At 41.5% G+C, this 23,994-nt stretch overlaps 1 protein-coding gene across 7 annotated transcripts in view; it reads left to right on the top strand.

The window, feature by feature from the left end:
• kdm2bb (lysine (K)-specific demethylase 2Bb) overlaps nucleotides 1–23,994 on the top strand; it is a 30,750-nt gene that overhangs the window by 1,133 nt on the left and 5,623 nt on the right. For 2 of the 7 annotated variants that reach the window (XM_026173894.1, XM_026173899.1), the window contains exons 1-19: nucleotides 45–516; nucleotides 1,066–1,210; nucleotides 1,314–1,392; nucleotides 1,535–1,581; nucleotides 2,628–2,806; nucleotides 2,962–3,068; nucleotides 5,170–5,263; nucleotides 5,409–5,562; nucleotides 5,675–5,790; nucleotides 6,360–6,480; nucleotides 6,860–7,266; nucleotides 7,375–7,461; nucleotides 12,964–13,194; nucleotides 18,484–18,627; nucleotides 18,717–18,803; nucleotides 18,934–19,269; nucleotides 21,119–22,194; nucleotides 22,286–22,449; nucleotides 23,784–23,945. In XM_026173894.1, coding sequence (XP_026029679.1) covers nucleotides 472–516; nucleotides 1,066–1,210; nucleotides 1,314–1,392; nucleotides 1,535–1,581; nucleotides 2,628–2,806; nucleotides 2,962–3,068; nucleotides 5,170–5,263; nucleotides 5,409–5,562; nucleotides 5,675–5,790; nucleotides 6,360–6,480; nucleotides 6,860–7,266; nucleotides 7,375–7,461; nucleotides 12,964–13,194; nucleotides 18,484–18,627; nucleotides 18,717–18,803; nucleotides 18,934–19,269; nucleotides 21,119–22,194; nucleotides 22,286–22,449; nucleotides 23,784–23,945 — 3,781 coding nt within the window. In that variant the 5' untranslated portion in view covers nucleotides 45–471. Of the gene's footprint in view, nucleotides 1–44; nucleotides 517–1,065; nucleotides 1,211–1,313; nucleotides 1,393–1,534; nucleotides 1,582–2,627; nucleotides 2,849–2,961; nucleotides 3,069–5,169; nucleotides 5,264–5,408; nucleotides 5,563–5,674; nucleotides 5,791–6,359; nucleotides 6,481–6,859; nucleotides 7,267–7,374; nucleotides 7,462–12,963; nucleotides 13,195–18,483; nucleotides 18,628–18,716; nucleotides 18,804–18,933; nucleotides 19,270–21,118; nucleotides 22,195–22,285; nucleotides 22,450–23,783; nucleotides 23,946–23,994 lie in introns of those variants that run through there. The other 5 variants (XM_026173898.1, XM_026173897.1, XM_026173895.1 and 2 more) reach the window with 4 other exon arrangements.

Raw genomic sequence — 23,994 nt, forward strand, 5'->3', positions numbered from 1 at the left:
TTACATTTTATCTTATTTTTCAGCGGTGGAAACAAGCTTATTAGAATTGCACGTGTAAAACTTATAAACAAAGAAATAAAAAATAAACTTTTTAAGTTAAATGTACCGTTCTTTATAGTTTAATAAACGTGAGTAAATATACCTCCTTTTTATTGCTTGATGTTTAAAATAGATATCAGCGCTATTCGATAACAGGGGGTTTAACCAGTATTAGTATCATTTTCCCCCCACTACTACAATAAAACCGTGTGACGTGGGGAATGTTTATTGTTGGTGAGCGAGGTTAAAAAGCGTACTGACATGCCGTGACGTTGTCCAACAATGTTTTGGTTCCTGGCGGTGACGTAATACACAAAAACATGGTTCCCTTGTTTTGAACCCGTAAAGCGTGCTAAGTGTTTTCTCTCAACTTCGCCACGCACGGAGATGCATTCGCGAAACTGAGTGGCCGGAAAACAATCGTAAAAGACGATGGCTCAGGCCGCAGAGACGTGTGCTGAATCCGGACGCAGGCTGGTGTGTACCATCTGCCGTGTTAAATGTTAGCTTATGAGGCGAGACTGGCAGCGAGCTAATTAGTTAGCTAAGCTAACCCTCGCCACTGTGAGCGTTGGGATATCTGTCAAGTCACTTAAGATGTCCAAGTTTAAGCAAAACGAGGAACAACGGCTAACTGTCGCATTTTAGAGTCTATAACTTCTTTTCTGATCGCAGTAGTTGAGCGAGCGTAGCGTAATTAAAACGAGATAAGTCAATATCTGGAGCAGCGGAGTCGAGCAAACATTTTACAATCGCTTCCATAAAATATCACAAACAGCTGGCTTTGTAGTTTTTGCACTAGTTCACACATTCAAAGAAATGACTGCTGTTATAGTACTATCAAAACTTTAGCACAACCCACTGCTCCAGTTTGAAAGTCACACGTAAAATTAACGATCGGTTCCCTCACACGAGTCACAATGACCGTTCAAGGGGGGCAGAAAGTGGCCTTTTGGGGTAGAAAGCGTTCTCTCTTTCCGCGTGGCTCTGTTTTTGTCTTGTAAAACATCTCGTTTTCAATGGCAGCGCTCCATCTCCCGGACGATGTACGACGAAAACGAGGACCTGTCTGACGTGGAGGAAATTGTAAACATCAGAGGGTTCAGCGTGGAGGAAAAGGTCCTCAGTGACAGCTACAGCGCAGACTTTGTCCGGGTGATGGAGGGTAAAGGTAAAGCAGCACGGTGCATATTAGCTTTCTTATAGGTTACATGTGACTGCAGTAGTTTTCAAATAATTGCTTTGGACCTAAATGTAAAACTACTGTCTTGCAGACTTCACTTATGAGTATGTGCAAAGGGAGGGTCTAAGGATCCCTCTCATTTTTAAAGAGAAAGATCAATTAGGGATCAGGTGAGAAACCTTTCCTTTAAATGTGCAATGCCTGTGCACATGCTGTAGATTCAACCTACTTTCTATTTTATTTATATATATATTTATGGTTTTAAGTCTTTGGGAACTAAACAACATGCATCCCTTTCCTATAAATATGCAGAATGCCAGATCCAGAATTCACAGTCAGTGAAATTAAAGGACTAGTTGGTAAGTAGACACCGATGCACACACATGCATATTTTTACCCGTGCATATACTTATTACTCTTAGCCTGTGTGCAAACACGACCAAAGTATATCTGCATCTTCTTCAGAGAATAAGGGCTTTTGCATTGTTGTAAAAAGTAAAAAAACAAACAAACAAACAAACAAACCCCAAAACAGTCTGTGATATGGTGAGGCTCCATGCTGACTTAAAAAAATGTAATGAAGTCATGTTTCATGGTCAAATTTCCTTTTAATTTAATTTATGATGAAACATGTTCAGTCTGCACTAACTATGACTAGGCATGTGGGAAGTTTCAGGATAATGAGTAGCTGTTTTAGTTTTGTCACAACAATTTGCTAATTTTATCTGATATTATAGAAATTGCTAACTTGAAAGATATAGTAGAAATGATTTATTTACTGATCTGCCTACCAACCATCCAAATCTAGTGGATGTTGCCGATGCCAAATGCTAGAAATGGACATAAAAAATAGAAGAGAACGTCAAAAAAAGTCACATTTTAATCATGCATGTTAATACATCAGTGTTGTTTTTTGTATTTTTCTTAGGAAATAAGTTATTTAGTGAGCATGCATCTGTTAGTCACTCTGCTGTATGCCTGCGTATCTCTGTCTGTGTCTACCTCTTGTACTATTGTGTTATGTGTGTAGGATCATCACGATAGGTTCACCCAGGGCCTCTTGCTCATATTGTGGGGTTATGTTAAAGGTCTCATCATGCTGTTTTCTGTTTGCGACTGTTTTCTAATGCAGTGAAATATAATTATGTTAAGTGTGCCCTGGAAGAAATTGAGCCAGGGTATGATTGGGGTGTAGTTGCCCCATCTAGTGGTTAAATTTGGGAATTACAAATAAGAAGTACTGCTCTTGTTCATAGTAGAATATTTTGCAACAGTACAACTTCTCTGTGTATAAATATGACAAAGCATACGCCGACTCACAGACAGACTGCACTGGATTGTGTGTTGATGTTGATGCGTATGATCTCATTGGCTAAATTCATCATATCCTGGTTGTTTTTCGCAGGCAGTCGCCGGTCTGTGGACGTTATGGATGTGAGCACTCAGAAAGGTTCTGAAATGAGCATGGCTCAGTTTGTCCGCTATTATGAGACGCCAGAGGAAGAGCGGGACAAACTGTTCAATGTCATTAGCTTGGAGTTCAGCCACACCAAGCTGGAGAACCTCATCAAGCGTCCCACAGTGGTAATCTGCCCCCGACCCTCGCTGTGTATCATACTATAAGAGGTTTGATAGAGGTCACAAATCTGGTGAAAGATTCAAAGAAGAATGACAAAAATAGAAGATGATAGAACACTGTGATTGGTTGCTGAATGGTGCTGCTTTGATTGCTCTTATAGGTGGATCAAGTGGACTGGGTGGACAACATGTGGCCTCCTGGTTTGAAACAAAGCCAAACTGAAGCCACCAATATCATCTCAGAGATGAAATACCCCAAAGTGCAAAGGTATGCATTGCACTGTTGTGCTTTTGTTTTTATGAAGTTCTCTTTGGAGCTGTGTGTCAGTCTACGAGGGGTGAAAAAAAACTGTGTGTAGAGCAAGAAAATAAATACTAATAAAAAGAAAACACTTGTAGAAAATGTCTGTTTCTCCTCCCATCTCTCATCCATCGCTCCATCACGGTAGAGTACTGCATACTGTCACCTCCTGTACGTGCTCCTTGTTGTTGCTAGGCAGCAGGATTTTTTCCCCCTCCTCGCATAAGAGAAAGGTTTCTAACAACTGTGGTCTGACTGCACACACACACCACTCAGCCAATCAGCCGTTGAAGAGTCAAAATGAATCAAAACCAGGGCTGCCTGTCTTTTTAATGTCAGCTGCCCATATTTTCTACTGTTACACTTAAACCCTGCTAATCTCCTGTATTGTTCATAGAGGTTAGGGAGATGCTGGCAGTGGTTTAGGGTGTAACAGAGTAGAATATCAAACAAGACGATTTTACTGCTGCAATTTCAGCACACTGTGCAGAAGCTAGTTTAGAATCTATTACTTAAAATAAAGCCATTTTCAAAACTAAAACATTTCAGTCATCTGTACTCTTGTATTTTTCCCTTCAGCACACTCACTGGTGTCCCCTTTGCCTAGAGGCTTCACTTTAAAATTGTTAATCTAGTATACTGTTGCATGAAGACACATCCCATGTTGTTTCTCACCTCCTGTTCTATTTAATTGGACACCAGCTTTTTGTTAGGTACACCTGTTCAACTGCTCATTAACACAAATATCTAATCAGCCTGCTGATGTTCAAACTGAGTGGGGAATGGGGAAGAAAGGTGACATAAGTGACTTTGAACGTGGCATGGTTGTTGGTCCCAGACTCGCTGGTCATATGAAAATGTTGATTTACTGCACAGCCAACCCATCCAGGTTGCTTTGAGTTGATACGAAGGCAACAGAAGCTCAAACAACTTCTTGTTACAGCCAAGTTATGCAGAAGAGCATCTCTGAATGCATATCTTGGACTACAGCAGCAGAAGACCACACTGACATTTTTAAGATGGGGGCAGACCAACATGAAAGCATCCATCCATCCATCCATCCATCCATCCATCCATCCATCCTTCCTTCCTTCCTTCCTTCCTTCCTTCCTTCCTGCATTGTATCAGTGGTTCAGCCATCTTCTAATGGCTGCTTCCTGCAGGATAATGTGCCAGATCACATAGCTCAAACTGATTTTCTTTTAAACATGACATTGATGTCACTGTACTCAAATGGCCTCACATCAATATGAACCAACATCTGAACTGGAATGACTGACTGTTCGCTTTATAATTTCAAATAAAGTTCAGAAAAAGAAAAAAAAAAAAAACAGGAAAAAAACCAAAAACAATATGAACCGACATCTGAGGTATGTTCCCAGCACCTTGTTGAATCTATGCCATGAAGAATTAAACCAGCTCTGAAGGCATAACGGGGTCCAGCCGAGAACTAGTGAGGTGAAACTCGTGATATAGCTGTGGAGTGTTAAATTTTTTATTATTGTTGCAGTGAAAGCTACCCTGGATATGCTCTCATTTATGATTCACTAGGAACTCAGTCTTCTTTCATGCGGTGATAACACACAAGTCTTTAAATTAAAAAGCTGTGAAATAGTCAATAATGATGTCAGGATTTTTATTTTTTTTAATTTTGGCTTTGCTGTTTGACGGATGGTTCAACTGGCAAAATTCAAACTTCTTTTTATTTGTGAAGGTGTTAGATTCTCTCTCAGTGGCATTCACAGTATCATCGTGTGCAAGATGTCCTTAGAAGGGCTTTCCTTTAAATGTCTCCAAGTCAGTGGGGATTCTCTTAGAGATTATACTCTTTAGCTAAATTGGCAAATCATTTGTGTCTTGGGGTTCTAATCATTCCTAAATTAATTTCTAGAGGAGAATTGCCTTATTGTGAAGTGTTTTCTATGCTGTGTCGCTCCCGAGAGTTACCTGTGTCGGTAGCATCCTGAGATTATTGCTGCCTTGTAATTAGCCATGTTGTGTTTACCACTTTTTTCTGTTTACCTATTTACTTCTTGTCTCTTAGATGATTTTCTAATTTCCTTTGTAGGTATTGTTTGATGAGCGTGAAGGGCTGCTACACAGATTTCCACATCGATTTTGGGGGAACTTCAGTTTGGTATCACGTATTCAAGGGACAGAAAGTAAGTTTATTCTTTCTTTGTAAAGCTTGGTTGCCTCTTTAGGATATACTGATCACACCTACGAAGACGTCTGCTAATATTCCTCAAAGCTTTGAATGTTGTTAACAGTTACAGACTCTAAGTAGAAATGACTGCTTCTCCTCAGGTGTTCTGGCTTGTGCCTCCAACTCCCTATAACCTTGCCCTGTATGAGGACTGGGTCCTGTCAGGCAAGCAGAGTGATGTCTTCCTGGGAGACCGAGCTGATGGATGCCAGAGAGTGGAGCTTCAACAAGGATACACCTTCTTCATCCCATCTGGTGTGTTGGCATGGTTGTCTTAAAGTAGCCAGCAGGAATAGATTAGGCTCCGTTAATGCTCAGCTTTGAATATTTGACCATTTTATAACACATTTAACTCTCTGTAATTAAGGGTGGATCCACGCTGTCTACACTCCCGTGGACACACTGGTGTTTGGAGGCAACATTCTGCACAGCTTTAACATTCCTATGCAGCTTACCATCTATGAGATAGAGAACAGGACAAAGGTAGGAGTCTATTTTCTCCACTTTGTGGCTTAACTCTGATCTGGACTGCAATATAGTAAACTCCACGTGGGAGAAATTAATCTCTCTGAGAACCAGGGGAAGGTGAAAAGTTTACCCTTGAGAGAGACAGGAGAATAAGAGGTGTGGGCATTTGCAAAACTAATTTTTGGATAAAGTAACCCTTTCTTGGGTTCTTTCTATATTTTACTTGCGTTGTGCATTAACATCTTTGTGGCTATCTTTTTCCACTTCCTGTTAAATGTGAGCTGGTCTGCTGGGATTACAGTTGCATTACTGAGAATTCTGCATAGCCTCTGACTGTCAGAGCACAAGATACTGCTACAGATAGCAGCCGCCTCGTTCCTTATAGTCCTTTATAGTTTGACTTACGCTTTAAGCTGTTTTTTATATGCATTAAAGCTTTTGTGGTAATGGAAGGCCAACTTTGTTTTAACCTTACTTAAATGACCAATCATTGAAAGCATCCATTTGAGATTTTCATTTACTTTTTAATGGTTCTTTAATTGAATCTGTCATTTTTAATTTTTTTTGTTTTGTCATCCCTTCAGGTTCATTCCAAGTTTCGTTTCCCCTTCTATTATGAGATATGCTGGTATGTCCTGGAGAGATACCTGCATTGCCTTACCAAACGATCCTACTTTTCTCAGGAGATCCGTAAAGAATCTATGGGTGAGTGAAAAACCTCAATTACGGCACCAAAGTAATTGCACTCTATACCTCTTTGTGACCAACAACCACCAGCAACTGCTCGCCGGCTGGTTGGGTAATACATATTTTTCCCTAGCGACATGTGGTTGCCGGGGAGGGGAAGGGGCACTGACTGGAGCCTAACCCAGCTGGTATGTCACAGGAAGTCACTTTAGATCAAACTTGAATGTTTCAGGGGTTTGGATGTGTTGTTGTTGCTTTGTTATATGTGCTAACCTACAAATTGACCCATAATTTCAGGATTACTAACAGGTGCTCCCCAAACTAGAGAAATTATTTGCTCATTGGTATGCCCGTTATCAAAACATCCATTATAGGAAATCTGCTTTCATCCCTGCAGATTTTGAGACAAAGTCAAAGACAGAAAGCCCCTCCTCTGACTCCAGGAGTCAAGACATGAACGAGGACTCGTGTGGGACTCATGTCAGAGATGAGCAGGGTGAAAAACTAGAGAGAGTTCCTCAGGATGGACCCTGCACACCCGACAATGGGAAGGGCCAACATCTCAAAGCTGTTTTATCCATCGACTCTGAGGACAGCTGTAACCCCAGCTCGGCCTCTTTAGATTTCCTTAAAACTCCTTCAGACTCTCCAAACTCAGAGCCTCAGAATAAATGGATTCATTTAACAGAGTTTGAACTGAATGGGCTAAGGACGCTGATTGAAAAGCTCGAGTCACTCCCGGAAAATAGGAAATGTATTCCAATGGGAATAGAGAACCCCCAAGCGCTGTTGGATGACTTAAAGGTAAAAAACCCAAAAAACCAAACATGTTTGCGGCATGCCCTCAGATTACTTAACAGACAGGAATCATAGTTCGGCCCTATTTTGATTTTGTTCTCTGTGCCCGTCTAGGTTGTCTTAAAGGAACATACTGATGATGACCCTAAATTAGCCATCACTGGATATCCTGTGGTGTACTGGCCTAAGAAAACCATAAAGGTAAGAAAGTGTCACCTGCAATACATCTGTTTTCCAGCAAATATAGTGTTTTTACTTAATTTTCAGGCACTTGAGAATCATTTTATGTGCTACATACCTGTGTAGTACAAAGCTTATGCACCTTTTGCTTAAATTTGTGGTGCAAGCAACATCACTGAGTATATTTTAAATAGATATTTACCTATCAATACAGGTGTGCATATTTTATATATTTCTTTACCTATGTTATATAGGTACATATCTGGTACAGGACAATTATTAATGGCTAAGGTCCTGTCTTCCCTCACTCATCCCACCACTCACTGCACTCCTTCCCTTTAGCAGGAGATTTAACAGTTTGCATAATTTTGTCATAACGGGCTGCAGTAGAAAGTGTGTACTTTATTGTACTTTATTGAGCCCCGTGGGGAAATTGCTCTCTGCATTTAACCCATTCACTTAGTGAAGCAGTGGGCAGCCATTGGGCGCCCGGGGAGCAGTGTGTAGGGACGGTACCTTGCTCAGGGGTACCTCAGGGTAGCTGTTAAGGGGAATCGAACCCCCGACCTTCCGATCATGGGGCAACCACTCTACCTACTGAGCTATCCCTGCCCATAATGAAGTAAATGATTAGATATTTTTGCTCCTCTGCATAATTTGACATGTGTTTTGTTGTCATTAATGCTTTTTGGTGTGCCTTCCGAATCCAAAACAAGCCTTTAGTGTCCATAAAAACATTGTTTACTAAGAGCAGAAATTATATGGCATGTCTCACCATGTCACAGCCTTCGCGTTTTACGTTGGGGGGACTAAATATTTACAGAGATCCAGAAATATTGCCCTCGCTAGCCTTTTTGCTGTCATATGTTTTGAGTGGTGTCGAGTTCCACAAATGCGGTGTTTCGCATTTGTTCGAAACACCGCGATACGGTTCATTTGAAATTGTGATATCGTAAGACGAAAATGGTTGTTGATGTCAGAAGGCTCGAAGTGCATTTGATGTCATGTTACCTGAGTTTCTCTAGCCATGAGCTGAGCAGCAGACTGTGAGGTCATAATTGAGGCTTTTCATTTATTATCCAAATATAACAACAACAACAAAAAAAAACATGCTCCTTAATATCAGTACAATTCTTATCTCACTCACGGTGTAACATAAGATATCCCAAAACAAATCAAAATGTGAATAAATGGCTTTAATCTGTGTGATGGTTGCAATTTTAATTAGAAGTGTTTAAATATGCCATGGTGCTGCTCTATTTTAGTCGCTGAATATGTGTGATTAAAAATGTATCCAAACAAACACACAAGACATCGGAGCCTCAGCTGAAAGTTTAAGAATGAGATGTGCTTTACAGGAATGCATGAAAGTGAAGTTTGTATGGGTCTTACAAACCCTCAGGATCTCCCCCACCGGGCTCTCCAAAGGCCAGCTGCTGGTCGTGGGGCCTCTTTGTGTTTGCCTTTTGTAATGAGATGCCATCTGGCTCTGGCTGTGCAGAGCCTGCTCTCCTCTCCCTCTGCTACTCATCATAAATATGATAATACCTTTACTGCATTTTCTCTCCACATTGGATGGAGGCAGACTCCCCCCGAGTGCATATTCTGATTCACAGCAGCCTCCCATTGGCTCTGCGCTGCCCAGCACCCCCTCCTCTTCCTCAGTGAGTCGATCCATATTAATGAGGCAGGCTTGTATGTGTTTCCTACATCTGCTTGTGGTATTGTGGAGCTTTTGGAGCAGGAGGGAGGGCTATAGGCCTGACAGCAGTAGCAGGAGGAGGAGGAGGAGGAGACTGCAGCCATGTCAGTTTGCTGTAAGCTGGACGGTATCTGAAAACCAGCCATGGCCATGTCGCTGAGCGCCGATGATGAGGACTACGACTCAGACTCCGAGCAGGTTAGCACCCTAAAAGCCCTGCAGGCAGGCGTAAGCAGGCCGCCAGAGGAATGCTTGTGTGAGACAGAGCAGTGTGCAGCATCACAGGGCAGTGAAGTAATGGAGATACCTGAAGACAAAAGCACTGATTCAGTTTATCTTCTGTGCTTGGGCTTTGATTTTCTATTTTATTTTTTTGCCTTTGTTTTTATTTTTTTTTTGCTTCTTTTTTTGTGGTAGATTTGTTGTTTGTGCGTGCGTGCGTGCTTGCATTTTTATTATCAGATAAATCCAGCAATAGGAGCTTCTGTTTATGTAGCTCGAGGTTGCTATTGGTTGTGTGAAGATGCAGGAGCTGAATCTCTAACGGTCTGATTGTAAACCTATCGATTGATATCAGAATACATGTCATGGTAAACCAAAACAAAAGGGGAAGGTTTTTCTTTCAGTGTGCGTTAATGAAAAGACATAATTTTTTGTGAAAACGTTAGACGATGGGACTTGCACGGAAATTGTTAATTCAAATATTTCCCCCCCTACACTCTTTACTCTGAACCACACCCCCCTTACATTAAGCCTGTGCCTGCATTTAGATTAAAAAAATGCTGACTGCAGATGAATGAGTCAATTCTGCTCTGCTGACAGATATTAAAAAGGCTTTTTCCCCCCTCCAAGTTTTATCCCAAAGTTCAACTATTCAAACATCTTTGGGATGTATTACGTCCACAGCAGGTTGTATAACTGTTAAATCACTGCGTTGCTCCAAAGCATAGCAGTTCAACTTCAACCTGAGCAACTTGTGAAATATCACTGCCCGATTATCTGCTTGTGCTGTGTGGTCTCAATATCTCCGATGCATGCTCTGTATATATGGAGATTTTAAAACTGATTGACATTGTAATTGATCTCCATTGAAAAGTTTACTTATCTATATCCCCTTGAAGAGAAATTGTGAATACCAGGAACCGTTATTGCATCAGAGCAACGTGAACGTGGTGTGTTTATGTCAGTGCAGAGTTTAGATCATCACAGTGTTCCATGTATTACTGCTGTCAGCTATCTGATTGTGAAGTTTGCCATATTGTGTGCAGTGTGTGTTCGTGTGTGTGCTGTCTTCACTGCAATGATGGGTATCTTCCTACTAGCTCAGGGCTGTGTCACTGAACATAAGGGTCTGCTCCTCATAATGTTTTCCAGCTGAATGAGCTCTGTAGTGCTAAGAAATCACTAGCGGGTCACCCATGCTGTCCTTGTTACTGCACAAAGGGGACAAATGTGCATCCTTCTTGCTGTAAAAAGGCACACGCTACATAATACAGATTTCATTGGCTGCTTTTCCTGAAACATGCTGATGAAGGCTTAGCTGCCACCGGTGACATATTTTCTTGTCAGGAGTTCTTGGATATCATTGCAAAAAAACATGAGCAGATACAGGGAGTACTTACTGAGATTTAAGGGAAGTTGGTTGTCTTTGGTGATGTTGCTGTTGCCAGCCTTTCCTGTGATTGAAAATTGTGTGTCAGAAGGATATCTGCTTTAGAGATCACCCCACTTATCTGTCTGCAGGGAGGGAGCAGAGTTGGAGGGGGAATTGGTGGAAAATATAGACTACAATCCAAAACCTGCCTCCTTGTGGTTCATGTCACAGACATAAACAAACATGAATGGAGGCAGTGTTCCTGCACGGCCTGGTTACTTGTTGTTTCGTGTGAATCTATTGCAACTTCAGCCCATCAGCTGACACTTAAAATGGCAAAAGCTGAGTTGCAGAACATCATGTGTGTTGTTTTGCTGGGTAATCTGGTCTCATTTCATTGTTTCTTCTCTTCTTAATCCCACCCCCTCCCCAACTATCCCATCCTACACACACACACACACACACACACACACACACACACACACACACACACACACACACACACACACACACACACACACACACACACACACACACACCAATATCTCCCGCTAATCCTGTCTGGTCACCACATATCTGACTGCCTATGTCAGTCAATTCTGTGGCTATTGTTGGAATAAATTATTACAATGTGCGCAAGACAGAGCCTACTTAATTTTTTTTCTTTTTTTTTTTGTGTTAGATGGTCTCATTACAGTTCTTATTGGTTACAAGTCCGTGTGTCATAGACTGTTCTGTTAGGGAATGGGACGTGGCTGTTGCTATGCTGACACTAGGAAAATCTGCACTGCCGATGTAACTAAAGAAATCCGATCTTCATTTCCAGGAGCTGCAGTGTTTTGCACTCCTCGTTCATGTTTATTTCATTTCACACACTCCACTCTTTTTATTTTTGATTTTTTTCTTCATGTGGCATGGCTGGCAGTGTTTTGACTTGTGGTTTTCATGTTAAAAATACATTGTTGTGGTGGGGATGTGAGCCCGAGGGGGTGGGGGCAAAATATATATATATATATATATATGACACAAGAAAAATAATGATGCTGATCAAAGACTCCCTCATTTCAATTGGCCACTTCTGTTAAATAGAGCACATTTAATAACGCGCACGGCTGTAAATCATGGAATAATAGATCCTAGTGATCCATGTGTGAAATGTAGCCATAAGTGCAGCTCCTCTTTGAAGTAGAAACATGCAAGCAATTGAGGTGCTAAATTTGGAAGACGCCTCCAGGGACGTTTTTGATGTGTTTGTTTTCTCTCGTACTCTGAGCTATACCAGGCGTGAATAATGTGTTTATGCGCAGCATGTTTCGATCAGGTTTGTGGATATGTGTTATGTGCTGTTTTTGCGTATATAAATGCAGGTGTTTTTTTTCCTTTTTGCTTTCGTCTGCGCCTGGAAATCTTGACCTAGAGATGGGGGGGAAACAAAGAAGGGTCCAGGCAGTACTTTAGACGTCAGCTGTAGCACCAACCGCAGCTGGATTTAATTGCCTCTTTTTTTGTTTTTTTTTCTTTTTATGTAACATGATTGTAAGTGTGCTCTAAAAGGGCCGCTCGACTGCAGAGCTTCATTATTAGAATGGAGATAATCAGTCATCAGAATGATGATAAACATGTACAGCGGTTTGTTATTAACAATGCAAACCAAAGGTAGTGAAAGCTAATGATGCGAGTACTTTGCCAATGACATCCTAATTGTTATATTAATTAACTGCGCTGCGCTGCATCCCGCGGCGTGCTTAACATGTACTTGGTGAATATTTTGAACATTCACTCTTTGCCAACACATGACTCTATCTGACCTTTAAGTGCATACTTGTTGGCTTATCGTTACTGATGCACCGCACTTTGTCCTCCTCTCTGTTTTGTCTTTCTTGGGGCGATCGTGGCCCAAGAGTTGGCAGTTCGTCTTGTAATCGGAAGGTTGCCGGTTTGAGCTCCGGCTCCGACAGTCTCGGTTGTTGTGTCCTTGGGCAAGACACTTCACCCGTTGCCTACTGGTGGCGCCAGTGTCCGGCAGCCTCGCCTCCGTCAGTGCGTCCCAGGGCAGCTGTGGCTACAATGTAGCTTACCATCACCAGTGTGTGAATGTGTGTGTGAATGGGTGAATGACTGAATGTAGTGTAAAGCGCTTTGGGGTCCTTAAGGACTAAGTAAAGCGCTATACAAATACAGGCCATTTACCATTTCTTTTTTCCTTTTTCTTTTTTTTTTTCCTTAGCCCCGGCCTCCCAACCGGCCAAAACCTAAGATGGCAGCATCTCCCGCATCAGCGGTCAAGCTGTCGGCCAGCCGGGGTACATCTGGAGCCAGGAGGAGACGGACACGCTGTCGGAAATGCGAGGCGTGTCTGCGGACGGAGTGCGGAGAGTGTCACTTCTGCAAAGACATGAAGAAGTTCGGCGGGCCAGGACGCATGAAGCAGTCCTGCATCATGAGGCAGTGCATTGCTGTAAGTATGATGTGTGTGAGTGAACTTTTGTGTGGTGTAGTCATCAGTGTGGGCAGCACGGTGGTTAGCAGTGTTGGGTCGCAGCAAGAAGGTCCTCAGTTCGACTCCACCATCTGGCCGGGGCCTTTCTGTTTGCATGTTTTCTCTGGGTACTCTGGCTTCCTCCTATAGTACAAAGTAGAGCAGGGCGATATGGCCAAAAATATTTATCACGATATATATTTGAAAATTTGCGATAACGATATAACCGACGATATAATTGATGCGAGACAAAATACAACTCCACAACATTACTAGCGCAAAAAGACAACCTTCCATTTATTTTCACTTAAACAAGAAGCTGGTTTTTATGTACATTAAAGCTTTATAAAAATGTAACAGTGCAAATGCAAATTCCTTGCTGAAAGTTTAACCAAAAGGCATTTCCAGTAGAAATGGGCTGACATATCCTGAGCATAACCATGTATAATATCCACTGAAGTTAAAAAGAGGTGCTTTGCAACATTAAACTGCAGTGTGCAGTACGCATTTTTCGGACCATAAGGTGCACGGGATTATAAGGCACATTAAGCGAAACAAAGCAGTCAGATAAATCAAACTTTATTAAACTCATTCTTCTTGCTTCCTCCACTTCTGTACCATTGATTCATTAATGTTGAATTCTCTGGCAGCTGCTCTATTCCCATGTTGTTGCAGTATAGTAATGACTAACCTCGTATTGTGGATGGATTATCTCAGTTGTTCTCCTGACTGAAGTTTGGTCCGTTTACAGCATCCTGCCATGCGATTGCATTTGTTTCTAACCATGAAGAACCTTCACGTTAACTTTTATAAGTGGAAAAGTGTTAGTGTTCGTCCTCCAGCTTCACTGTTTATGTTATGCTAACATAGCTGTGTCGCTAGCAATCACGTAGCACATCATTATATACCAGCTAGCCCAACTTCAGTAACCCTGCAAACGTCAATGCTGTTTAGTTTCCTGTCTTCATTTATGTTGGAAGTGATAGCAGAGCTGTACGTTTGATTTTTTTCAGAAATCTCTCAGTCAGAACATGCAATATCATGCTTAGGTAACTAGCGAAACTAGCGAGCTAACTTCCGCTAGCTTCCTGCTAACTTCTAACTCCGTTAAATGTAATAACTTTTGTTTTCATGGATGCCTGGAAGTTAAACTTTATAGTTACACCTGGTAAAGCAGCAATGCTGATCGTTTTATTAAAGATGAAAGAATTTAGACAGTTTTTAACTCTAAGTGATGCTGCAGTGTTGTTTGACCTGAAGAATATGGAGTTTAGGACCCAGATTACTCCCAGATTTAAGAGCATCTTAGTCCGACAAATACGACAATAACAACGGCCGCTAGCATGTTCTGCAAAAAAATGTGCTTTGTTGTGTATCTGACGGACAAACACCAAAACAGTTCCACATCACGGAAGTTGCACCATTTTTACAAACCAATTCTGGTTCATCTGTTTCACTCAACAATCGGCCTTGTGCGTATGAAAACAAAGGCACTGCGCATGCGCGTTTTACTCCCATTCTATCGCGATATTTCATTTTCCTATCGTTGCCTAACATTATACCGGTATTACCGTGAACGGTATAATATGGCCCAGCCCTAGTACAAAGACATGCAGTTAGTGGGGTTAGGTTAAATGGTGAGTCTAAATTGACCGTAGGTGTGAATGTGAGTGTGAATGGTTGCCTTTCTTACTGTTTTAGCCCTGTGTAGGATTGGTGACCTGTCCAGGCTGTACCTTGCCGTATGGTAGCTGGGATAGGCTCCAAGCCCCCTGTGATCCTGAAAAGGATAAGCAGAAGAGGATGGATGGATGTACTCCTAAGTGTGCCTGATTTAGGCTTCTGCAGGAAATTTACTTATGACCTATCTTAGCCCTATGCCGTGACCTGACATGTAGTTAAATTTCTCGGAAGATAGATGTCAGGGTACGTGGAAGGTTATGCCGCAGGGTTAAAAGAGGGTAGATTTCCTGCTGAAGTATAGTTCGGGCATTAATTTTGACAGCAATTTCGATGTAGTTGTAGTCTGTTGACTAAAAGGTCATTTAGTTTTAGTCATAAGTTAGGCATCTAAATTCTTATAGTTTTATTAGACTAAATATCATTATAGTAGGCTAAATCTGAAGCTGATTCAGTTGATTAAAATATAAAGTGTAAATGTTGGGCTGTGAGGGTTCGCTCAGCACGGTTTACAAAGCTTCTCATCTTTGAGATCAAATGTGAAGAGCTTCCACATATCTGCTCTTTTCTTGTTCCGAAGCGTTGACATGTTGTCGCGTTTTCATTAGAAACAGGAAGCATGGATGCTAGCTGAATCCTTCCTTACACAATTACAAGGAGATTACTTCTCATTGGATCACTTCCGACTTGTCCTGCCTTTCATCACAGCTTCATTATTTCTGATTGGATCTCATCTGTCCTGAGTACTTTCAACTTGTTTTGATTTGTTGTTGATTTATTCCGTTATTATCTTAATTTCATCAGGAAAAAAAGAATCTTTGAGGAAAAGTATTGGTTAACGAGTTAACATTGGTTCTTGTGCTCATTGGAGAACGCACAAACAAATCGTGGTATGCTTGTTGGCTACAGGGGAACAAGCATCATAAATAACACACATTAATGTAAAAAAAATAGAATAAAATTGGGAGAGCTGATTCCTTTCCATCACAAAAGTTCACCAAACTCATACCAGTAGAGCAGCTGTATTCACTGCTTCAAATATAGGAATCCAACAAGCAGCTCTTTCCAATTGAAAGTAATTCTCATCAGATATAGTCACTGATGCTGCTCGAAGCTCGACAACAAGTGATAATGATTGGCCTCCTGGGAGCCACATGCCTCCAGCACCTTGAAGAGCCTGAGCAGGCGTCTGCACAGCTGTGGTGACATATCTACTAGGACTCTCCACGAGTTTCATATACTTATATTCAAAATTGTTAGTTTCACATTTCCATTTCTGTTTTATATAAACGGTACTCACTGTTTTAACTTCCTGAAGTCCCTGATTGGTGGCAAATTCAAAGCCTTTGGTGAAATAAGGAGGTACACCCAGTGGGTGATTCACTTTGGATGAATACTGAAAATGAATGGAAACGCCTACATAAGCTATCTAAAACTTACTGTATCTTCTTTGTTTGATGATGAAGTTATTTAAATGTAAGTCTCTTGCATATTGGTGTCACTATCAGTGAAGAAGTCAAACCTTCTCAACAAGAAATAATTCAAGTATTTAACCTCTGATCAAACGACAGCTTGGTTTCTCTACAGATTAAACAAACAACTTCTAATGCCTCAGTGAGCTTTAAAGTACTTACAGAGCTAGGATAGCTGTTTGTTGTATCTATTGTTAGCTAAACTAAAAGTCTCAGTCACAATCACTTTATTGTCCTTGAGTGCATCTGTAGTGACATAGACCAGTGTTATCCTTTCACTCAGCAGCTGGTTCTGCTTAGCTTTATGTCCCTCGACTGTGGACCCAAGGCGTCTGCACATTAGGTTAAAGCAGAGGTGGTTCCTTTAGTCAACTTCCTTGATACTGTTTCATATTCCTGCACCAATTGAAGGGTGTTCCTCCCTCCCTAGGCAATATTTTCTGTGTAGATTCTCAGTCATCCAGGTCATGGTAGTCTTAAGCATTGAAGGAAACTGCAGTTCCTTTTAGGTTTGTGAAGGTGTTTCACGAAGCCTCTCGAGTGTGGTGAGTTCTCAGAACTGATTGAAGAGTTTCAGATGTTGGTACCACATTTAAGACAATTCTTGAGGTCCTTTTCCAGGTGCTTCAGCTGTCATTCACACATTCATGTGACCTTAAACATAAAGATCCCAGGATTAGATACCACTTGATGAAGAGGTGAAACATCCTCATGAATCTATAGAAAGAAGTCCAGTTGTCTTTGACTCAAATGCTAGACCGAATGGCTCATGACCTCAATGACTGAGAAAGTGAGAAACTCATAAGCCTGGCTTTCTTATAATTATTATAATTATTATAAGAAAATAGTAATTATATTATTATATAAGTATAACTATAATTTATTATGTTTGGTTCTGGAGTAGCTGCCTGAATGTTTGTTTGTTTTTTTAGTTGCTGTTTGTTGTAGCTGTGTAATAAAAAAGAATGCAAGTAGCAGTATCAGATATTACCTGTTACAGTAGCAATTATATAGACGCACGGAGAAAGTGATAATGGCCTGGTCTAAATGTTTCAGTACCAAGGACAGAGACTTGTAGAGAGGCTGAGTTTGATTATTTCTGCCTTTTATATGATGAGAAGGACTGTGTTTTAATGTTTAATCATGCTAGTTAAAAGATAGCGAGAGCTGTCGGGTCTTCGGCTTTTTAGCCACCGTGACTCGTGTTTAAATAATGCAAAACATGCTTAACTCGCCCTTCATATTAACTTACTCTAACACAGATAGAGAGCAGTCATCAGAGCCAGCGATTACACACAGTTCATCAAGAGCCACTCTGTTGCTTTAGCCCATTTATTAGTTGGCTAATGTTGTTGTAAATCTGTTTGGAACCTCATGGTAAATGATGAACTAGCTGTTAGGGCTATAACACTCTGGATTCATATGGAATATAAATGAATGAATAAATCAGGTCATTTTTTTTAAAGCTATGGTGGCAAACTTGAGCTGTCAGGCTTTTAGATCACAATTAAGGGTAGCTTATACAACTCTATAAACCAGCTACTGTCTTAGCAATTAGTGAAGTCAATCTTCCATCAATATTACATTATTATTACTTTGAGGTTGCTGTGGCTCAGAGGAGATAGAGGAAGCTGGGAGCTGAAGCAAATGGCTTGATGTTGTGCGTTTGGTCCATGTGATCTTTGGGAACTGAACTCCAGATTGCCTCCAGTGAGTGATTTGTGTGTGTCTATGATGGAGAAAGTATTGGATGTATAGAATAAAACGATCTGTCTGTACGTGTGTGTAAATGGGTGACTGTTGCTTGTAGTGTAAAGTGCTTTGAGTGGTCGATAAGACAAGAAAAGAGCTATATAAATGCCAGTCAATTTACATTTTTCCATCACTCAGATTGGATTTAAAATTTTCTGGGTCCTTAGTTGAGTCATATGAGGAGTAGGCTGTTGAAAGCCATGGCAGCAAATAGTTCCAGCTCTGCTTTGTTTCACCCTTCTGAAAAAGTGTGGGTTAAATTTTGTTGTGACAAAGAATTGCTTAAAAAGACGAGAGTGAGCTGATGCAGAGCCTTTATCTTCTGCACTGTCTTTTCTTTGTTTTTTTTTTCTCCCTCCTCCAGCCCGTCCTACCCCACACAGCAGTGTGTCTCGTCTGTGGCGAGGCAGGCAAGGAGGACACCGTGGAGGATGAGGAAGAGAAGTTTAACCTTATGCTCATGGAGTGTTCCATCTGTAACGAGATCGTTCACCCTAACTGTCTCAAGGTGAAGACCTGAGTGTCAGTCAGCTGTTGAATAATTGCTCGTTTCATGTCAAACGCTGTTTAATAGCCAGTGTGTTTCTTGTTATTCAGATTAAAGATTCAAATGGAGTAGTCAATGATGAGCTGCCAAACTGCTGGGAGTGCCCAAAATGTAACCATGCTGGGAAAACTGGAAAAGTAAGCATCAGTATGGACTTTATTCTGTGTGTGTGTGTGTGTGTGATGCATTTGTTAAACAGCCGAGTTTTAGTTAAGAATCTAAGAACCAGAAAAATAAAGTTGTGCTCTCTTTTTTCCTAACCTTTTGGCCTCAAAGCAAAAAAGAGGCCCAGGGTTTAAGTATGCATCCAACCTTCCTGGCTCGCTGCTCAAAGAACCGAGGTTAAACCGAGATTCAAAGGAAGAGCCAGACCTACCCATGGTGGCGCCAACACCTATTGCTGCCTTGACTACCACTTCTGCTGTGAAGAGGAAGGTGGAACGGGATGTAATCGCAAAGAAAAATGACGAGGAGCCTCCTAAAAAACGCCCCCCCTTGCTTTCTCTAGATGGTATGCCCCGGCCGAGATTGGAGGACAATCCTCTTAGGAAAAAGAGGAAACTTTTTGACACAAATGATGAGCCTAGCTTTGTTAAAAAGAAGGTAAGACTCATGTCTCTTTGTAAAGTTTTTTTTATTTAGGCTTTTTAAAAATATATTTAAAATAGTTTTTTAATGTTGTCGGAAATGTTACAAACGGTGAAGATGCAGAAAACCAAAAATGGAAGAATATAACTATTCTTGAACCACCCTTCATTTCTTTATACTTTGCTTCTAAGAAGTCAGACTGTCTTTTTTTTTTTTTTAAGTGATCTTGAGCAATAGTTCACCTGGCTTTGTTACAGCCCTCCAAAGTTTTTCTTTGGACATTGGCTGCTTTTTCACTCATTTTCAGAGCAGTCTTTGTATCTGACCATTTTCAAATCAGTGTTTTTTCAATGCCAGGTAAGCTGCTTAACGGTGATCTATGAATCCTTAAGGTTAAAAAAAAAGACACCTACCAATGCCGTGTCTATATGTAATAGACAATACAGACGAAAACCATTATATTTTGGCACTTTGTTACTAGCGGGCTGTTTCTAAAACATGTAATCTGTTCCCATTTATTTTGGTGAATCTATGAAAAATGCCAAAGAAAACACAGTTTGATAAAAATAAAGTAGTAATTATGTCGTTACCCAGAAGGTGATTTCCAAAGAGCAACTAGCTGAAAACCATATGCCTTATGCATTCACAGCATAGTGCATACTGTGCAATATGTCCTTAAAACATTTGAGGAAGCTGGACAAAAAGAAGGCGTGACATGCCTAAAACAAAAGTCATGTCCTCAAGAAATTGGAAAACATTTAGCAAAGATTTCACACATTGCATAGCATCTGAGCTATCAGTTGATCCATCTACTTTTCACTGATGCCTCAGAAAGGGTCTTAGTTGAAGGTTGGCTGTCAAGAAGCCATTCTTATAGAAGGGAAACAGACTGAGGTATGACAAACTACACAAGTTCTGGACTGAAAATCAGTGACAACGGGCCTTATGCAGTGATAAAGTTTTTAGTTTTAGTTAATTGTTATCAATATATTTCAAGATTCATATTGTCAATACAGCAGTATACACAGTATACAGTGTACCGAAATTCTGTTTCACCCCAAGCCCCCATGGTTCATTTATAACTATATAAAAGATATATCTCCAAGAGATATAAAACTAGAAATTACAAATAAATAACATGCTAAATTTTGGTAAAATTAAGGGATACAAAGGTAATAATTACTAACTATACAACTACACTATACAACTATACACATGGAGGAGGTGAGGAGAGATACAACAGTGAGTGTCTACAGCAGTTTGTAAAGCATGGTGGAGGCTCTGTCATGGTTTAAGGCTGCATTTCAGCCAGTGGTGTTGGAATTATGAAAGCAGAAAATTACAGTCAGATTTTGATCCACCATGCAATCTCATGTAGAAAGCACGCAGTAAAAGCATACCAGGATGGAAAACACGGAGTGCAACTCTATCAGTCATGGATGGGCCTCCTCAGAAGAGAACGAAGGCCAGCCGACATCCAAAAAAGAGCTTTGAATGTCCTTCAAGAAGCCTGGAGAACTATTCCTAAAGACCTGAAGAAATGACAAGAAAGCTGCCTAAGAGAGTTCAGGCTGTGTTTGAGATTAAGGTGGTAATTTTCCAGTGAAAATTAAATAAATGAGGCTCAAGACTTTTGCAGAGTACGGTATTTTTTTGTCAACTTTGGTTTAAGATGTTGCATAAAATGCAGACAGGCACTAAAGTTTTCAAATATTTTTCTGCAGATGTTTAATTAAAAACTCGAATATATTTAAAATATGTCAAAGAAACAAGAACTTAATTGAAAGTCCTGATCTTTATGTGGAAAAACTGATAATTCTGTCTGCTTTCAAAACATAATTACACTCCCTCTTTTCTTTCTTAGAAGAAGCTTTCAAAACCGGATGACTCATTTACTTCGAAGCTGCTTCAGCATATTAAGAGAGAGAATGATCACGGTGATGAAGAAGACGACCAGGAGGATCATGAAGAAGATGGGCTGTCCTTGGAGAGGATGCATTTAAGGGAGAAAAATGAGTATGACGACGAGGACCAAGATGGGGACGCTGAGGAAGAGGTGACGGTGAAAAAAGAGAGGGACAATAATGCAGAGGACAAAGCTAAGGTCCTTCTAAGCCCGCTGCTGAGAACGTCTGCAGCCAGAGAAAGTGACCAGACATCCTCTAACTCTCCCAGAGCGGGACCAAGCGGTGAGTCGGGAGAAGCCCAAGAGAGAAGCTCCGCTCAGCTTAAAGCACGACATCAGCGTAAGCGGCTCCCCAACAAGGAGGCAAGCAAAGAGTTCTGCCAGGAGACTCCGAAGATAGAAGACTGTCTGAGCAGCCAGAAGCTGGGCTCAGTGAAGAAGGAGGAGGACAGCCCAGCCAACCTCAATCGTCGACCACTTAAGACCGAAGACTCCCTGACCAATCAGAACCGAAAACCACTAAAAACTGAGGACCCACCTGCCAATCCGAGTCGTAAAGCCCTTAAAATGGAAGAAGGCGTAAACAATCAAAACAGACTGCCGCTGAAAACAGAAGACAGCTTGACCAATCAGAATCAAAGGCCAGTGAAATCTGAGCCCGAGAGTGAAGTGGACGAACAGAAGCCCAGGTGGCCTCTTAATAATGGCAGCAGCGACTTGGGCGACTGGCTGCGACACCGGGGGCGGGAGATGAACGGGATGCCGCGTGGCTACTCGCCGCTCAGTTGGAACAGAAACACACCGATCGCACCAATATGCCCTCGACCGCTTCCCTGCCGGTCGCCACCGAAGTGTATCCAAATGGAGCGCCACGTGATCCGGCCCCCTCCCATCAGCCCCCCGCCCGACAGACTGCCCCTGAACGACGGCGAAGCGCATGTGATGCAGCGAGAGACCTGGATGATGGTGTTCGGTCACCTCAGTCACAGAGATCTCTGCGTCTGCATGCGTGTCTGCCGGACCTGGAACAGATGGTGAGTAGAAAGATGGTGAAGATGAAAAACGTGCCTTCTGCACTTCATCACACAGCAGTCCAGCGAAAACGTCCGCTGTCTCTCTCATCAGGTGCTGTGACAAAAGGCTTTGGAAGCACATCAATCTGAACCGCTGCAAGTCCATCACTCCCCTGATGCTGAGCGGGATCATCCGCAGACAGCCGGTAGCCCTAGACCTCAGTTGGACCAACATTTCCAAGAAGCAGCTCAGCTGGCTCATCAACAGACTTCCAGGTAAGTAAATCCACCCATCTACACAGGTGTGTTTGTGTCTGTATGAAACAGCCTTAGTGACATGTACAGGTAATGATGAAGGATTTTATGTGGCAGTTTTGTGTATTTATCCGTTTATTAACACCGGAAACATGACACAATTTAGGGAGTTGGTCTGACGGGCTTTAGAAAGAGACATTTTTAAAACTAGTTAATCTCAATCAATATGTATTGAGACTAACTCATTATGTAGTGTCAGTCCATTGAGGACTGACTCAAAATGGATTGGGACAATTTGTAATTGTCTTACGTCTTCACTCTCAGCTTAGTCATGAAAAGAAAGAGACTCGCTGCAAAACAGTTTTACCACCCTTTGGCCATAATTGTGGCAAATAAACCAGATATAAGGCAATATCATGTAATTTTTTTTTTTTTTTTGGGGGGGGGGGGTCAGCATGTTTGTCTCACTGCAAAACCAAATGTAGTGAGCTCATCATGTTACAGAGCCCCCTAATGGTCACATATGGGAAAAAATATTTTCAAACTACTTTTGGGAATCATTCAGAATCATTTTTCCTTTTCTCTTGAGGCTTATGCTGTACTGTTAGAGGATATTTGCAGTCTATTGAAAGGATGTTTCAACAGGCAGAGTGGCCGCAGTGTGGAGCTAATGCCTGTTAGCTCTGCTGCAGCTGCTCTGCCTGGTTGTGGAGGTAAATGTGGTTATGGTTTGGAGTTTATGGCTGATTCTGTGGTAATAAAATTATTTAGATCTGTGGTCCTTATATAGCTCACGTGTTAGTATGTGTTAGCATTCCAAGAGTTCAGAAATACTGCAACATAAATGTAATGCAACCAGTGCATGTAGTTGGTATTAAACCTTTCCAGACACAGCCCAAATCGCAGCCACAGTCGTCGCTGCAGCTCATCTCATAAGGTTTCTGGAAGAGTGGTGTGAACAGGTTTTACTTACACCTGTGTAGCCACGAGGGTGCATTGATTCACCCTGTGGTCATTGCCAGCAGCTGTATACGTTATAATGTATAATACTGTATCGGAGTGGATGGTATGTCACTGTTCAATCTTCCAGAGAATTTCTAATTCAAATCCATTCATTATGTGCGTTTTATTTTATTTATTTATTTATTTTTTCGGGGGGAGTATTTGATTAAATGTAATTTTTCTGTGCTGACATTTGTAGAGGATGTTTTTTTTTCTTTGCTACACCAAGAATACTGCATCTGAGACAGAAAACGAAGAAGCAGATGCCACATTGTTGCATTTGTCCACATGAAATCAAACAGCAAACCAAACTTTAAGAACTGTCTATAACAAGGTTTTTTGTGTCCTTGCAGGTCTACGTGTGCTGCTTCTCTCTGGATGCTCATGGGTAGCCGTCTCTGCTCTCTGCACCTCCAGCTGTCCTCTCCTGCGAACTCTGGATGTTCAGTGGGTCGAGGGACTGAAAGACGCTCAGATGAGAGACTTGCTGTCGCCTCCCACAGATAATAGGCCAGGTACCAACCGTTTTTCTGTCACAGAACACCAGGACAACATTATTGACTG

Source organism: Astatotilapia calliptera, chromosome 7 (genome assembly GCF_900246225.1).
Source record: "Astatotilapia calliptera chromosome 7, fAstCal1.2, whole genome shotgun sequence".
NCBI lineage: Eukaryota > Metazoa > Chordata > Actinopteri > Cichliformes > Cichlidae > Astatotilapia > Astatotilapia calliptera.